Genomic DNA, 19133 nt, shown 5'->3' on the forward strand with positions numbered 1-19133 from the left:
ATAACAATCCCCAAAAATTTCATGTTTATATCATTTAAAATCCCATTATTACAATATCGAATAGAAGTTACATTATTCGTTCTAGGCTTTGTCTCAAATTGAACATGTTTAGTTTTATTAAAATTTAAGGTCAACCTGTTTGTACTAAACCACTCATTAAGACAAGTGAAAGAGGTATTAACATCTTTACTATACTGGCTATTATTCCAACTGCTAATGACTAAGCTTGTATCATCTGCATACAATACTGATTTAACTGAATCATTGAAAATTGTGGGGAGATCATTTATATTAATGTATTAATTTCATTCTGAAAGCCTGAGAGACTTGAGTGTTAGTGATGTCTTGTTATAAGTATGCCGGACTGATAAGATATGATATGTACACATACATTTTCTCAGTACAGCTCACCCATGATGACTAAGTTACAATACACAACTCAAGTTGAATTCTGTTGTTCCTGCAATAGTTTCTGTATGAGATGCTGACGATTTTGGGTGAATACATTATAGAATAATGGGTAAAGGTAAACTTGTAGCTGTGCTTAATTAATTAAACATTATGGCATGAAGATGTGTGAGGGACTTGAGGTATAGCTCCACCATTCTTTACCTTGGACCTAGATGGAGGAGAGCGCCGAGTTGAAATATAATTTCTTTGGGGAAAAAATTTTGGTCTTTTAAGTCGCTTAAGAAATAAACTCCTTTCAATTTTCAGCGCCAAAAAAAAACTGTGTTCCCTTAAAATAACTAGGAGATATTCCCTCCTTTATTTTGAGTGCTGCTGGACTATTTGTAGTACTTGTCTTTGTCAACAGATGAGACTAGTAGTTGCGTCTACTCAACAGCACACTCTGGTGTGAAATATTTGATCCAGAGAGTGCTTCCTGTGGTGGTGCGTGTGCAGTTGTGTGGTTGTTTTCGTGTCTTACAATTTTATAAGTCGTCGTTTAATGCGTTTGTATTACAACAAATTTCCGTACGGATTTTATTCGTGTGTTTAGTTTTCGTTCCTTGTTTTTCGTGTTTATAATAATTCGTTCCGACTAGTGTATTGATCACGTGCGCGATGACGGCGGTGGCAGGAACGTCTTCCGAAATTGCGGTTCCACTAAAGAAATTCAAAGAACTTCCCATATTTGTTGCAGAAAATCATAATGAGGTATTCACCCATTTAAAATTTAATTATAGGTTACTTATATATAAGTATCTATATAAGACCCATTTAGGTTACTGGATATTTTCAGTTCTCTTTTCTCGTATGCTTGGAGACCACGTGGTTGATATTGACATTCAAATTGGTACGAAAACGTACGTAAAGAAAGTGACACTTGTTGTAGAAACGTCTGTTATAGGTTATGAATACTGTGGTACATACGCAGCTCAGTTCAGTTTAATTTTACATATATGTAAACAGTACTTCATCTTTTATATATAATATATCTTAGGCGAAATTGTTATTCATATCCCGTGTGGAGGTGGGGTCGAATATCTCCACCGTAAACCCGCGCGATCCTGCGAGTGGTAGGAGGCGACGAAAAGGGAACCCAGTGCCTGGAAGTATACCTGGGTCACCCTGTTCCCGGGGGATATAACTACAGTGACATGGCCCTCCTGGTGGGGGGAGTATCGAATCTGAGACAGTAAAATGTGGTCGTGAGTCCCACGGGACTCGGACTTAAGAATGACTGCGCTGGCGAGGACCAGAAGCAATTGTAAACGACAGACCCATCCTCTCGTCAGAGAGGATGTTACATGAGGACTACGAGATAAAAAATATTGGTCGTGACTCTCAGAGGGCTTGATGCCAAGACGAACGGATTGGCGGTAAACAGCCAGTCGTAAAGTAACACACGCACACACACTCTCTCTCTATGTTATTCATACGACATACGAGTCTAACGTAACTGCACGGTGAGCAGAATAAGAATTTTAGCTTCACTTTGGTACATAAAGAATGAAAGAAAGATACATCAGCCAGAACTTAATGTCTGTATAGGTAATGTTTATTAACAAATTTGGATACAGTTTTTATACTGACGTGTCGCAAACAGTATACAGAATGGATGAACTGTATCATATTAATTGTGTTTTGACAGTTATTACGTTGTGGTGAACAAATATGTACCATTGTTCATTCATGGAGCTGAGCCCTTCTTGAGAAGCCACTAATTGTGCAGCCACTCAGGATCTTCCCAGAATTTTATGGAACCCGAAGGTTCATTACCGTGTTCACAAAAGCCCTCCACTGGTCCTTATCCAGAGCCAGATCAATCCAATCCATACCATCCCATCCTATCTCTAAGCTCCATTTTAATATTGTCTACCCACCTATGCCTTGGTCTTCCCAGTGGTTCTTTCCTTCTGGCTTTTCCACCAATATCCTTTATGCATTCCTCTTCTCTCCCATTCATGCTACATGCCCTGCCCACCTCATCCTCCTTGACTTGATCATTCTAATTATACTTGCAGACGAGCACAAGTTATGAAGCTTCTCATTATGCAGTTTTCTCCAACCTCCTGTCACTTCATCTCTCTTCAGTCCAAATATTCTCCTCAACACCCTGTTCTCAGACACCCTCAGTCTATGTTCCTGCCTTAACATCAGAGACAAATTTTCACACCAATACAGAACCACACGCAAAATTATAGTTTTGCATATTCTAATGTACATGTTTTTATACAGCAGACAAGAAGACAAAAGGTTCTGGACTGAATGGTAGCAAGCATTACCCGGGTTTAATCTCCTCTTAATTTCCACCTGAATCAGTTTCGATTTGTTATAGTTGTTCCCCAATGTCTGAACTGTGCCACATTTTCAAAACATGCGTTACCTATCTTTATGTCATGATTTTGCCCTGCATTTTGGTGATGAGACAGCAACATATACTTAGTTTTCTCTGCGTTTACTTCTAGATCAACTTGCCTACAAGCATCAATTAAAGTTTCTGTGTTTTCCTTTATGGTGTCTATGTTATCACCCAGTTGATTCACATCAGCATAGACCAACAGCTGATGTGTCCTGTTTAATTTCAGCCCCACCTGGTTTTCCTGGACCTTTCTAATGGCTTATTCTAAAGCAAAGTTGAAAAGGAGTGGTGATAAAGAATCTCCATTCTCGATAGGAAATTCATCAGACAAATGTTTACCTACATGGACTTTACTACACACTTCGTTTAAACACATTTTAATCAGCCTAACTAGTTTCATGGGTACCCCAAACTCTATCAGAATATTGTAGAATACTTCCCTCTAAACTGAATCATAGGATTTCTTGAAGTCTATGAATAGCTGATGTACTGTCCCATTGTACTCCAAATGTGTACCATTGAAACTGAAAATAAGCCTCTGAAATATTATTAGATGTCTCCCAACATTTTCGTCTCTTAGTAATAATATTTTCTACTGTATTATATTACGTGAATATTTTTCTTTGCCATCAGGCATAGTGTAGTCCTTGTTAATTAAGCACAAGAGCAACTTTACCTTACAATAAGAGAGTGGGAGATTTGGACCTCTCCGCTGTAACTTACATTAGTGTTCTTTAAGTCATCCATACCCAGAACGAACAGCTGAAAAAATGCAGATGAGCACAGACCTCCAAATTACAGCTGCATTTCTTCACAATCTCTATACTGTGACAGCGGTTTATTATGACTGAAGAGCCAGGTGGTGTCGTGGTAGAGGAATTAGAAGTGGAGTAGTAGCATTCTGTGGCAAGCTGTGTGCACTTTGCAGATATTCATGCTTTACCAGTTTTATAAAACTGAACAAAGTTGTGTCTTCTGAACACTGTCATTAAAGCCCGGTTTATAGACTTCTATGTTGCTGAGTTACACATAATGCTCTGTATAGTCTTATTCCTCTATTATTTATGGGTGAAACATTAAAATCCTTTTTCCAACATCCCCTTGGTCACTTCCAGACAGATGTAACTGTCTTCACTGGGTACTTTCGTCTGTTATGATAATTAAAGCACACAGATTTCAAAAGAGTTTATAGTTAGTGTTCTGTGAATTCCTCTGAAGTTCAGCGACTGTGAAACGAACTAAAGGTTTTAGTTAAAGAGCAATGTGAATATCATTTTTGTATAAATTTTATGAGTGAAGAAAATGTTTGTGTGTTTTAGGAAATCTCATAAAAGATTAATTAGCAATTATAGAAAAGGATGAGGTCTTTTAATGTGAATGTAGATGTACAAGAAGTTAAATAATATAATATTCTAATGTTATATTTTAGCGTCCTGTTGCACTGATTTTCATCCATTATATGTATACAGTGGCCGTCTTGTAGTGCACTCAATTTCACCTGTCACTTCACAACATGTTTTGGCAACATAGTGCCATCATCAGGTGTCCCAATTACGTCAATCTATTGCATTGCCTGCCCTCATATATTTTCACAACACCATTTAAAAAGTATTTAAAAAGTCCGTATTTGTCAATTATGATAAATTTACACTCGCTAAAACTTGTTAAGATAATTCATCTTATTTGTCTTAATTAAAACTTGCATGTGGTTCGTTCACTACGGGGTCGTTTTTCTTATTTTTTGTGTAAACCGCGTCTTGTGATGTGTGTTCCCTTCATAGCTGCGAGTGTTGTAATCATGTTGTGATGTGACAGGTGAAATTGAGTGCACTACAAGACGGCCACTGTATACATATAATGGATCTAATATTCTAATTTTGAAGAAAAGGATACTTTAAGGAGATTTGCACAGTTCAAAATTTACATGAAATTTGATGGCATGTAAATATGTTGTAATTTAGGTGATTAAAATTCATGAAAAGTTAGAGTTCTGGGACACTCAGGTGGCTTACTTTTTTCAGCTGTGCCAAGGAAGTGATGTTGACACTTGATACTGCTGTGTAAATACATTAATATGTAAAATGTTGATAGTCCGTTTTACCCTAGGGTTGAATTAATGTTAAGAAAATGAACACTTTGGACTTTTTTTTCTTCTTTTGTTGAGGTTAACATTTCTTAACTCATGTTAAACTTATACTTTTAATTTCCTTAGTATGTAAGTGGGAGACATGAATTGAACATTTACAGTTTTACATTGATATACATGTGTGGCCCTTAAAGACCGCCTTATCTAGCAACATGGCCTATTAGCTAAATTACTTACCCACCCCTGCTTTAGAAACAAATGTTTTCATTTTACTAACAGAGATTTCCATATAGTACTGCCTTATTATTAAATTAAGTAAATAAAGTTTCTTTGTCAACCATCTTATCTTTACAAGGTCATTATTGTGCTGCACTATTTTCATTTTAGACAATCTTATTTCATAGTGCATTACATTTCATTTCTCTGTATGCTTTGTTTAGAATGTTACATACTATATTTTGCTATGTTAGATGTGTGGCTGGGGAGAGAACCTCAGGCAGTTACCTGTTAGATAGGACAGTGCCTGAATTGCGGATGTAGTGATGGGGGAAAAGTGGCAGAGCCTGCTACAGTAACGGAGATCTTAGCTCTCCTGTATGTAGCCTCCCATTATAGAAGTGTAAATGAGCGCACCCATGAGTGAATGCTGCCTTCTTAGTTCCAGAATCCTTTTATTTTAGCACAATTAATTACTGTGTGAGGGACACAAAGTAGAGTAGTTAGTTGAGGCACTATGCTACAAGCTGGAAGGTCATGATGTTATATTTTAGCGTCCTGTTGCACTGATTTTCATCCATTATATGTATACAGTGGCCGTCTTGTAGTGCACACAATTTCACCTGTCACTTCACAACATGTTTCGGCAACACAGTGCCATCATCAGGTGTCCCAACTACGTCAATCTATTGCATTGCCTGCCTTCATATGTTTTCACCAACCATTTAAAAAATATTTAAAAAGTCTGTGTTTGTCAACTTTGATAAATTTACACTCGCTAAAACTTAGCTGTGACAACAGTCGCAGCTAAGAAGGGAACACACATCACAAGACGCGGTTTACACAGAAAATAAGAAAAACAACCCCGTAGTGAACGAACCACATACAAGTTTTAATTAAGACAAATAACAAGTTTTAGCGAGTGTAAATTTATCAAAGTTGACAAACACGGACTTTTTAAATATTTTTTAAATGGTTGGTGAAAACATATGAAGGCAGGCAATGCAATAGATTGACGTAGTTGGGACACCTGATGATGGCACTGTGTTGCCGAAACATGTTGTGAAGTGACAGGTGAAATTGTGTGCACTACAATATGGCCACTGTATACATATAATGGATGGAAGGTCATGGTTTCGATTCCCACTGAAGTTTTGTAAATTTTCATTTGACCTAATCCTTCCAGCCACAGTATGGCCTCTGGGTTGACTCAGCCCATAACAAATGAGTACCAGGAATCTGCCTGGGGGTAAAGGGTGGCCAGTGTATAAGGCCGACAGGCTCATTGCCATCTGTGAGCTGATTGTCTAGAAAATATGGGAGCCTTGACATCTCACAATCCTATGGACCTCTGCAGCCTGTTACAGGAATAGTTTTATTTGTTTTATTTGCTGTGTGAACCTACTTTGCAGTGTTTGTGTTGTAATGTGTGTTAGTTGTTCCTTCATGCTTATCTGGTGCCCTGAGTCCTTTGGATCAAGTTTCTGCTTTGTTCTCAAAAACCATTTCCACCCTAGTGTTTTGCTGATGAGAATGCTTGTCAGAAGTGCAGTAATCCAGTATTGAAAGTCTTCAGTGAGTGTACTTAGCCATGAAAACTGAACATGAAATCTGTAATACATATAGGATAAATTATTTTTGCGAAGTTAACCAAACAAAATAGCTTAGCCACAAAAACTGAACATCAAATCCTTAATACATCTAGGGGAAATTATTTTTGCAAGTTCCCAAACCAAAATAAAGTTGTCATCTAATATTTTCATTGGCAGAAGACAATCATGTGGAACATTTACTTGCATTTTGACAGGCCATTGTCTCAGACCGTTAAAGTTCACTAGATCTGAACCAGTCTCTTTATTTAAAACTTAATGTCATTGTCCTTCGCTTTCTTATTTTGTGAATATTTATTTTTAATTAACAGATTATGTCAGATTTTGAATCTTTTTCATCTGTGCTCTTCAGGAACTGAAAGTTTAGCTCTGTGAACTGTCACTGTGATGAGAGTGTTTCTGCAAGCCATGCTCGAGGCACCAGGCAAGTCAGACGTGAAAAAGCAGTAACTGGTCCTCTAAGCTGGGTCTTTGAAGAAAGCTAGTATCCAGCCCATTTCAAACATTATTTACTCATATTATGGCCACGCCATAGCTCAAGCGGTTAGTCGCTGGCTTCCCACCGTGGTGGCCCGGGTTCGATTCCGGGTCTGGTCAAGTGGGATTTGTGGACAAAGTGGTGGTGGGTCAGGTTTTCTCCAAGTACTTCAGTTTCCCCTGCCAACCTTCATTTCACCAGTTGCTCCAAAATCACCCTCCCCTATCATCTGGGGCTGGTACAATAGGCCAGAGGTGGCCGCAGTACAAGGGACTTAGGCACGCCCCACTAGCAATAAAAAAATTCTCATATTATGCTAAGAAATGTTCTTGTTTCTCGTAGGTGCTACCATTCATTTACCGATGCATGGGATCGAAACATCTTCCCTTGGAAGGAAATACCATAATACACCTCGACTCACATCCTGACATGCTTATTCCAAAAGGCATGCCGGCCGACACTGTCTGGGACAAGCACGAACTGTTCAGGTCTGTATGCTTTCTTGTTAGCATTGGATTTGCCACACAGATGCACTTACCAAAGTGTATATGTTGTATGTTGTAATTGTGACTGTATGTGAGATACTTACCTTGAATGGTAATGCTGCAGTCATTTGGGACCAGATGTCATTGTTGTAAGGTTGTAACTGCTGTGAGGTTTGGGGTTCTCACATCAGAGGCAATGAAGATAACTTTCTTCTAGGATGTGACGCCGTGTAGTTTGGCAGATACGTTTTTGAGGAACTCATGGGCTTCATCTTCATGGTAGAATTATGACCTGTATGGGAAAAATAGTCTGTGATATATAGGGAAGGGAGGAAAGGGACTGGTGCTAAGAGTGAATTAATTTGAGTGGGAACCTGTGACCCTAAGGAGAGATGGTCTTTCTGATAAGAAGAGGGGTGAAAGTTAAAATCTAAAGAAAGTGAAGAAAGTAAAGACCCAAAATAAAATTAAATAACCTTACATTAAATTGAGGTAAAGTCAACTAATAAAATAAGTATAAAATAAAAAGTGAAAGGGGTGGACTGGAAAGCAGGTGTGGAGACAAAATAAATCTGAAATTAAAACAGGTAAAAATAAATAACATAAGATAGAATGAGGATCAAAATAAAAAAAAATGTAAAATAATATGAAAGTAAAGTTGAAAAAAGACTGTAGTGGAAAGACATGGAGAAAAACTGTGTAGGTAGAAGGGAAGCCATAAAAGGAATATTTCCAGAGGGTCAGGTTATAGAACCTCATCAATTCATTAATGGCTCTACAGCACTTTGTTGGACCCTGGACCCTTTTTAAGTTTTGTAATCCTATACACTGTTGGTAGGACTCCTTGGACAGGGGATCAGCCTGTCAGAAGGCTTCTACCTGCACACAGGACAGCACAAACACAGAATACATGTATACAGACATCCATGCCTTGAGAGGGATTTGATCCCAGAACCCCAGTGCTCGACCAGGAGAGGACAGTTCTTGCCTTACATCATGCAGCCACTGTGATCCTGCATAGAAACCTCAAGTTACAGCTTATTCTTACACAAGGGGGTACCTGTGTTCCTTTGGGGACTAAATGATCAGTTTCTGTGACTTACTCAGGCAAAGATCATCTTCCCTGGACTGTTGTTCTGTACAGACTGCCACAGCAAAGAAGATTATCAAGACCAGCTCTAGACAGACCACCATGCAGCTCACAAGATTACGGCCTTAACACACATGTCCAAGACTCTTAACAGTAGGGGGTATACTAGTACTATCAAGACTTGAAATAAACCATGATACAGCATGCAACACACACGTCACAATGCAAAAGAGAATGATCAGATCCATATCTATCCCCTCATGTTCATATATCCCTATTCTATCCAATATCTCTTTCTTTCTCACTGCATTTTAACTAATCCAGACAGCGTGTTGTAGTGTAAACATTGGCCAATGTGCATATTTGTAGGAAGCAGTAATGAATGTATGAATTGCCTGAAGATGGCCTGTATGGCCAAAACGTATACCTATAATGCATAAATATATACTGTAGTTGTGTAGATGGAACTGCCCCAGCTTGTGTTATTGATGGAGCTCTTCTCTGTCACCTTCTTGATGATGTGATTATATGTCAGGATTTCGTGAATAGGGAGCTGGTTTCTGGAGCTGGCCGCACTGTTCCAGGTGAGTGCTGTGTTGCTGTACCACAGCCGACTATCCAGATGATAAGAGATTCTGCTTCACCCTGGTGTCAGTGGAATGGCGGGTCTGTCCACTGTAGTTCTGACCGCACTCGCAGGCAATGCTGTATATGTCCAGTGTCTTCAGTCCCAGGTCATCCCCCACAAGCCGAAGTAGATTAGAAATCTTCCTCAGTGGGAGGCCAGTACACTTCATGTTGAGGCCAGACATCACCCTGCTAGGGCAGAAGGTTGACTGAGGCAGGATCCTCTCTCATTTGGATTGACAACCTGGCTAATCTGTCAGTCGCTGTAGCTGTTGCTGAGACAGCAGTGGTGGTCAGAGTTTAGATAGAGAGAGTGGTGTGTTGGGTTTCTGCAGCTCTGCAAGACCCAGCAAGCAATCAGATCTATTGTGCTTGTCAGTTTCAAGGAAGAGAAGATGGCCATCTGTTTACATCTCCATGGTGAACTTGATGTTCCTGTGAATACTACTAAAGTTGTGCAAGAAACCCTGCAGCCTCTGTGGTTCATGGGGCCAGATAATGAAGGTATATCCACATAACATAATTACCAGATGTCTTATGGGCAGCCCTGTCAAGTGCAGTCCCCTCAGAGCTCCCCATGAAGAAGCTGGCAATCACAGGAGAAGGGGGCAGAGACACCCTACCTGTTCCAAAGTGGGGGTCCCTGGAAGCAGTGGTGCTCTGTGAGTTACTGTGCTGAGGCTTCCATAGCCCTCAGGGATACATACCGACCTTCCATTGTATCTAGAGCCTTCTTCCCACATGTGGGGCTCTGTGGACAGTGACATTATATTTCCATAGCTACTGTAGTGGTCGCTGAAGATTTTGAGCAACTGTCTAGCTTCACTGGAATGAGGTGAGACATATCCAGGCACCTCACTGAGGAGGTCTCGGCGTCTTCTTTTCCCTGTATTCAAGGGCTTAGCTGGTGGGTCTCCTGCTACCATAAGGCCTTTGGATAAAATGTCTCAGCACTGGCCTTACCAGGAAACAGTGTAGACTGGTAGCAGGGTTGCTGCCTGGCCTTGTGTGTGTTGAGGTGGTGCCTACATGTCATGGACCTCTTGGGAAGTGCCATATGCAGGAAATATATGCAAGATATATGTCTAGCTCTGGCCAGACATAGAACAGATCTTCAGCTCTGCAGCATTATAGCTGATAGATATAAAGAGGACCTTGGTTAAAATGGTTCTGGCCCTAGCATTACAGTTAGGGCTCTTTGAAGGGCCATAACAAGGTCATGGTTGCGTAGTGGCTCCAGCAGTGGTCTGAATGCTTGGATCAACTGTAAGTTGGCCATCCATCCATCCATTCATCCATCCACACCCCTTCCTTCACCCACTTCAATACCTGATGTGTTATCACAACAGATAGTGGTGAACCCAATGTCACTTCATCAGTGTGTCTGTAGAACTTAAGAGGGAAGAAGTCAAGGCATGGTGAAAGTCTCATGACATCTTCATCAAGGGGTCGACTTCGGAGGTAGAAAATCTCTGCAGTCGACACCATGCTGAAGAGTGAGATGACATCAAAGCCAGCAATGATGTGCTGAGGTCCAGCCTGCACAGCCTGCAGAATGTTGGTTACTTCTGTTGAGTTCTTGCAGGATGCAGAGAGTTTCCCAGTACCATCCCAAGAAATATCTGGAGGATCACATACATATTAGTAATGGGAAAGTGAGTCATAGAAATCTGAAAACTTGCATTAATATACATGTATTTGAACACAAATTATCTATTGTGGTTTGGCAATTTCATGGCAGTGGCTCTTTGACTTACTCTTCGGCCCTATGTAGATTGATCTGTGACATGTTGCACCTTCTCCAAACTACATGGCCCTGCATTCCAAAATACCGTACTCTGTAGATATTATTATTTCTGTAAAGGTAAAAGGTAAAAAAGGTTGAGTTATCCCTGTGCTTAGCTAATTAAGCACTATGCCATGAAGAGGTATAGGGGAGTGGATGATTAGATCCACATTTTCTTGACCTCAGCTCTGGTTGGAGTGGTCAGCTTCACACCACGGCTGCTTTACCCCTGAGGAAAGAGCCTCCAGTACATACTGTATAGGAGGCCGGGTGGGCCCAGAGCCGATCTGGGCGACATTGAGAAGAGAATTTGTGTTCCTACTGTGACTCAGACTTCGACCCTTCAGTTGTCCAGCCTGTAGCCAGCTGCTACACCTTGAGCTATCCTGGTTCCCCATCTCTGTAACGGGCTCTGTATGGCCATGGGTTTGTGAGACGTTGAGGCTCCTACATTTTCTAGACAATCAGCTCACAGATGGCAGTGAGGTTATCCAGCCTTACACGCCGACTGTCCTTTACCCCCAGGAAGATTCCTGGTACTCATTTCTGTTAGAGGCTGAGTCGATCCCAGAGCCATAGTGCGGCTGGAAGTTCCAACCCTCGTATAATCGACTGTATGAAAATTTCCTGCCTCGCTGTTTCCTTCCATATAAGGTATAATGCATGAAGGAGCTCATTCCATCAGTAGACAGTCACACACATTTACTGTTTAGTGCATGTAAGTTATCTTTTGGTGTGTATAGGACCTATGTAGTAGGGAGCTCAATAGTCTGATCAGCATAGCTATTGTCACTGGGCCGGATGGCCGGGTTTCGATTCTTGGCAGGGACAAGAGATTTTTCTTTTCAGCACAGCATCTAGATCGGCTCAGGAGCCCACCCAGCCCCTTGTTAGATGGGTACCAGGAGCACTTTGCCTTGGGTTAAATAGGCCAGGGCGTGAAGCTGACTCCTCACCTCCATCTAGTGCCCGGGTCAAGAATACTGGAGCTATATCTCCATTCCCATATTTATTTATATGGTGTGGTGCTTAATTAATTAAGCACATGGGCAACTTTAATTTTTATGCCTCTGTGGTCTAGTGATCAGAGTTCCTGCCTACAGATCCAGAGGCCCGGGTTAGATTCCTGGTGCTACCAGATTTTCTGAGAAGTAGTGGTTCTAGAATGGGGTCAGCTCAATTTCGTGAGGATAATTGAGGAGCTGTTTCAGAGAAATAGCGGCTCCGGTCTAGAAAACTGAGATCAACGGTCATGGGTATCTGTTGCGCTGACCACGTGACACCCTCTATCAGCTAAAGTTGGCACTAACTTTGCTGACAAGCGGCGGTCACTCAGTCGGTATAGTTTGCTTGCGTTCCGAGCCACAGAGTTTTTTTTTTATATATATCTTTTCATCATCATACAGGGCCAAATTGTAAGTAGCAAAAAAGAAACATGTTTAGGACCAGAATTTAGTGATAAGTAAGAATGGGTGCTTGGAGTTCTTTCACTGAACATAAAGTTGCGATAATGTGAAGCTTACCATTCATGTCCATTTAGTTCCAGGGTTAAGAATGTATGGAGTTTTTTTTTACCTCTGCTTGCACATGTGATTCAAGGTGTGGTTCTTAGGAACGGAAGTGGCTGGATCTAATCAAAGGCGTGAAAGACAGGTACAAACTGGGTCTAATAACTTGCATAAACTGAGAATACCAGCAGCATCATGTGGGACATTATCAACATCATTTGTTCTAAAGAAACCGCATTCAGAGCAGTCTTTTTCACTTCAGTAACTTCTATGTGTCAATTAGCAATCATGAATGAGAACTCCTTTTCACGTCTTCTGAATAATTGCTTGCAGGCAATCCTTTTGTTGGCTTGATATTAGAGTCTACACTCTGAAGAACTGTGGCATTCATGCTTATGTCTAGTAGTGTCTTATAGATTTCAGTACTGACAGAAGCCAAATTAGTTTCTTTTAGACTGAATGAGTGATATTGATTATCACTGCCAGGTGAGAAGTGAGTTTATGCCTGTTACACTGTGGCATCCAGTTGGGTGAGACCCATCTTCTCTCATCTTGACATTTGTAGCATTTGTCTATGTAGTTCTCTGCATAATAGGAAGGTTAGTAACGTTAGCAATACAGCAACACTTGTATGTAACAGGAATTACTGAAACAAACACAAACTATAAATACTTCATTTGCTGTATGAACATTTTGAAAATATAAGAGTTTGAAATGTAATGAATTTTTTTGTTCACTTATTTTATGCTGGCAAAAGAATACTGTAGCATGTAGAGCCGTTACTATGCAGTGACCATGAGATAACCTAATATACCAGAGCCGTTTCTAGGCAACGGCTCGGTGAACAAATTCCCACAGCAATAGAGATACTGTTCGTAATGGTGTTTTCTACTCAGTTCGTGCCCAGGGATTATAAGGAAGACAACTGGGGCAACCAAATCAGTTCTGTGCAGGAGTCTGAAGCAAGAATATTTCAGTTGGAAGGGAGCCACTGTTCAGAGAGGACTTTAACATGGATGCAGAAGAATAGCCATTGTTAGGAGCCGTTACCAGGAAACGTCTAATGAAGACACTGCAGGCTGGAAGAGGCTTGTAAAGTGTGGAGATCACTGATAATGTTATAGTTATTTGTAGTTGCAACCTGTAAGTTGTCAGTAAATCCAATTATCCAAAATCTCGTCTGTAGTCACACACATATACTACATGACAATACCGTAACACACAACCTGGGATTGGATAATTCATGATGAGCATACAAAGTAGAAAATCTGAATGCTGGAAGAGGATGTGAAGTCAGTTTTTTTGTGTTAGCAGAATAGTGAGAGTGGATGTTGGTTTAAGAGTAATGTAAACCCAGAAGGATGGTTGTTATGGTGGCAGCAGTAGTGGATGATTGATTGGTTACTCTGATTGAAAAGTAAAAGTTGGCAGAATAGTAGCTTAGGGAATTTTCTATGGACTTTAGTCATTGTCAGTGTTTACAGTTTATTTAAATTGAAGTTCTAATTTTTATGTAATGTCAAACATTTTTTTTTCCTTTTAGGTAGGTATATGTATTTTTAGATGTGATAAGTCTAGAGTTGGCTTTTTTCTTTGATCTTTCTGATTCTGTTTGAGCCATCAACTTAAACGGTCATAGGATGACTAGTAAACTGGCCACTGTATGCACCACACAGCTGTGAAATCCATGCCCCGTCCCATCAACACGCACAGCCTTTACAGGTATAAATCCTAAATTACAAAATTTTGTCTTCTAGAGACCAAGTAAGTTAATTTTCATTGTGAGAAAACAAAAATGAAAATCATGTTTGTGAGTTAATGTTTTGAAGGCAGAATTCAGCTTTACGTAACCTAGATTTCTGTACTTTAGACTTGTTGCCTAGTAGTGTCAGAAAATGAGATCTCGGAGCCAGTGGCTTATGGCAGTTATGAGGATGTAAAAAGGAAATGGAGGATAACATCAATACAGATCTTGGGTAAGGAATGTGTGATGACAGGAGGTGGATGTGTGATATTTCGCTTCAGTATTAAAGTTGTTGAGTGTTTAATGTTGTACCCTTATAAATATCAGGGGCGGTTTTGTGAACTCATGTGCACAAAACATAGATTAATTGAATACACTACACATTCATTGTTGCATTGATATCTGTTGTTATGTAGGTTCTGCGGTAGGGTTGGATATTGTGACCAGTTCATGCACAGGCAAGTAATGTGAACAGTGAATGTGAACCGAAAGTTATCATCCAAAAATGGATATTAATGCAGAGTCAACATCTCTCTTGTTTTGAACTAAGATTAGGAAATATATATAATGATGATAGTAACTGTACAGATGTTGGATGTATATTTCAGGAAAATATATTAACTTATTTTCCTTCATACCTGCATTCCCTGTTGAAATGTACCTCACTACTGCAGTGAGGAGTGTACAACGTCTTACTAGCAGTCGGGTTCTGTTTGTCATATAGTTTGGCTGTAGACTTTCACAATAAGTATGAGGGTAAGTCAATAAGTAAGTTGCAAGTGGATATAGAACTTGAACAAATAAGAGTACTGATTTGAAAAATGTTTTATTTCTGTACATTGAGGCACTTGTCCCATCCGTTGCGCTGACCACGTGACACCCTTTATACGCAAAAGTTGGCACTAACTTTGTCGACAAGCGGCGGTCGCTCGGTCGATATAGTTCGCTTGCGGAATACAAGCCACGGAGTCTTTTTTTTTTGTTTACTACGGCCCAGATATGCCATCATTAAGTGAGACTTGAGAAATACACGTATGTAGAATTGATTGCTGAATTCTATAAGAGCACAGTGCTAGTAGGTCTATACTTTTCATAATTTATTGCTTAAACTAGATGGGATCCGACTTAATACTATACGAACATTAAACATTGAAAACTAATAATGTGCTTACGCGTATTAAATTTAAATTTGTTTGCGTGACATTAACCCCACCATTTTTATTTGAAATCACCAGAAACAGGACGCAAAACTACAAGAGCGTATTTGAAAGTTTGTGTGGCACGAGTGCGTAATATCTTATTACACGACACACTGCCAGTTTCCTCAGGTAGACCCGTGTTTGAGTGCACGACACAGTGCCCACGTTTGATGCGCGAAACATTGCCCATTTCCTGGGGTAGACCCGTGTTTGCTGCGCTACGCTGTTCCCATTTCCTGAGGTACATCCGTGTTTGATTGCATGGGACAGTGCCCATTTCCTGAGCTAGACCCGTGTTTGAGTGCACGACACAGTGCCCGCGTTTGATGCGCGAAACATTGCCCATTTCCTGAGGTAGACCCGTGTTTGATGCGCTACGCTGTTTCCGTTTCCTGAGGTACATCCGTGTTTGATTGCATGGGGCAGTGCCCATTTCCTGAGGTAGACCCGTGTTTGATGCGCTACGCTGTTCCCGTTTCCTGAGGTACATCCGTGTTTGATTGCATGGGACAGTTCCCATTTCCTGAGGTAGACCCGTGTTTGATGCGCTACACGGTTCCCGTTTCCTGAGGTACACCCTTGTTTGATTGCATGGGACAGTGCCTATTTCCTGAGGTAGACCCGTGTTTGATTGCGTGGGACAGTGCCCATTTCCTGAGGTGGACCTTTGTTTGATGCGCGACTTGGTTCCCCCTTCCTGAAGAAGGCCAGTGTTTGATTGCATGAGGTAATGCTCGTTTCTTGAGGTGGAACTGTGTTTGATTTTGCGACACGTTGCCCGCTTCCTGAGGTAGACCCATGTTTGATGCGCTACACGGTTCCCGTTTCCTGAGGTGCACCCTTGTTTGATTGCATGAGGCAGGTCCAGTTTCCTGAGGTGGACCTGTGTTTGATGAGCTACACGGTTCCAGTTTCCTGAGGTAGACCCATGTTTGATGGTACGACGTTTCATGAGTTCGCTCTGTCCCTATGTCGGTTCTTGTTTTACCAACATATTTGTTATCGAGTACTTTACCATGATATCAGAAGAGACAGTTGGCACCGAACCGGGATATTTTTAATATTAGCTTGGTACTGTAACCATTAGACCACTTCCTGAACGGGTTGGCTTAGTGGTAACATCCTTCACTCTTATTCAGGACGCTCTTGGTTCGAATCCAGTGTACCATCCGCCGTGTAGCGACTGTTTATATTATACCTTTATAAAAAAAAAGTATAATATTATACAGTGATTAAGGGTATAGGAAACGTATGATTTTCTGTAGGTTTGTTTGTCGCCATCAGATGTCAGTTCATGATGCTTAACTGGAAGGTGCAAAGTCCGGCTCCTGTTGAGTTTTACCCAGATCATGGCACACGAAATTTTTCCTGTAACTATGAAAGTTGTTGGAAGGAGCAGAGCAAGATCCTGACTGAGGTGTTCCGTGATTTAACTCAGTCCCTTCAGACCGGGATAATGCCTCGATTGGGCTACGAATCTTTCCTTCCAAACAATCATTCATAATCCTACACCATTCGGCGCTATATACGTGTACGAGGGAGAGTCAGTAAATTGATCACAAACGGGCGTAAAACGTAAAACGTGTGATACTCTAACCTAGAAAAAACATTTATTTCTCTACATATCCTCTTCCAACATTGATACACTTGTCCCATCGCTTTGCAAGTGCGCCGAAACCCGCAGCAGAGAAGTCTTTTGACTCTTGTCTCAGCCACTTCCGCACTTCCGTTTCATCTTTTGCGACTTTGAACATCTGTGAAAGAATTTATCGCTCCAGGTGTTAACCGCTTTACGCGACAGACACTTCCCACCGTAAACAGGAAGCGTTTATTTATGAATATCCCTTACATTGAGTTGTTTTGCCCACAAAACCCGCACAACAGAACGCTGCTCTTCGGTATTATACTCTTCAAGGACGATCACAATTTTGACTACTGAAACCAGCTTCTGAACATGCGCATGCACGTCGGGTACTAGACTTTTTTATTTAAAAATTGCATGTATATACAAAAATGGCTAGACAATGCCCTCCCGGCCCGCTAACTAATTTTTTATTGTAGAAAAAATATTGTAAATACAAAAAAAGGCCTAGGCAATGCCCATCCGGCCTTCTGTAGCACATTCTTATAAACATCTTATTCTATGATAGCGGTACATCAGCGATTCTTAATGTAGATTTTAACTTAAATCTGAGAGTTACTGTTAATGATCAGTACAATTACTTCTTTTACTTTTCTTACTTATCTATTTTATGTAAATATAGGAATGCTGTTTATGAAGTAACAGACGCTTTGCAGAAATCTTTTTTCTTCTAGCCTCAAGAGCTCTATAACTGACTTTGGGTATTCTTTGTTGCTGTTCCCAGAACGTCGATCACTGTTGTCCTTTGGTCCTCGTACAGTTTAACAGTTCCAGAAGATATGTTCCTCCGTTTGCAACCCCGCTAGCTGAACTGTCATGAAGCTGGGCCGTGCTGCAACCTAGTGATGCACATAGAAAACTTATTACATCCATTACAGATGTTTTCTGCCATGTGTGACCTGTTTACTGACTCCCTCCGAACTGTAGCGTCCAACAAATAGCTCACTGAAGAAAACAGGACCTCTGGGGGCAATTCCTCGAGGTCGGCCACACTCACTTATACTTCTCAGCTGCTCATACACGTGACCTCTGTAACTTGTGCAGTTATTTAAAGCAAGAAGCAGTAAGAAGCCTCCTTCAGAGAGATTAAGTCACGTGAAATGTTATCCGTTAATGGAAAATGTGAAGTTTTGACAGCAGCGTCCTGGTTCTGAAAGACACTGAGTGACTTGAGCCGACACTGGCTGCAGAAGCGGTCCAGGTTGAGTCACACCGTCTGCTAATGGAAAACTGAAGTTCTGTTAAATAATTTCGTGTTCGCCTCTGATACATTAAGTAAGGTTTGCTAGTTCTACGTCTGTAGGTACTACCGCTCTCGGAAACCAGATTCCTGCGGTGTAAAGCGGAACTATTGTGGATGTGCCAAAGTATGTATTGTGATGCGTAGACCCATTTCTAGGCAACGCCCGAAATACGCGCACGCAACAATAGAAAGGATAATGGAAGAAGTGTTTTTTGTGTGGTCCGCGCCATGCCCAGTGCTGGTAACGGGCCAATGAACACGCAGTCTGACACGTGACACGTGTTGGCGTGGTCCTTGCCGAGTCTGTATAACGAGAGGCTGTTTGTAGCTAGAAGCAGATTAGAGAGTTGGATTACAGAATTAGAATCGAAGAATTGGGTCGAGTTCTGGAGGGTCGGCAGTCCAAGGTGATTGAACCAGAAATGGCAAGAAGACTTCGTAGTGATTTGAAGGGATAATTTCCGTTTCCAGTAAACGAGTAGCTTGACCTAGTGATTTATGAAGTGGGTAGATCAGCGGTAGCGCTGTAACTGATTGTGATTAAGACAGATTGTACAAGGTGTTAATAGCTCCAATCCAGAACCCGTTAATATTAGTCGCGGAACCCCGG

At 40.9% G+C, this 19133-nt stretch overlaps 1 protein-coding gene across 1 annotated transcript in view; it reads left to right on the forward strand.

The window, feature by feature from the left end:
• Positions 1-901: 901 nt before the first annotated feature.
• The window catches only part of LOC111870219 (UPF0489 protein C5orf22 homolog), a 59423-nt gene continuing 41191 nt past the window's right edge, over positions 902-19133 (forward strand). The window contains exons 1-2 of the mRNA XM_023862325.2: positions 902-1161; positions 7542-7687. Of these exons, the coding sequence (XP_023718093.1) occupies positions 1069-1161; positions 7542-7687 (239 nt within the window). The 5' untranslated portion in view covers positions 902-1068. The remainder of the gene's footprint in view (positions 1162-7541; positions 7688-19133) is intronic.

Source organism: Cryptotermes secundus, unplaced genomic scaffold (genome assembly GCF_002891405.2).
Source record: "Cryptotermes secundus unplaced genomic scaffold, Csec_1.0 scaffold1395, whole genome shotgun sequence".
In the NCBI taxonomy this organism is placed as follows: Eukaryota; Metazoa; Arthropoda; class Insecta; order Blattodea; family Kalotermitidae; genus Cryptotermes; species Cryptotermes secundus.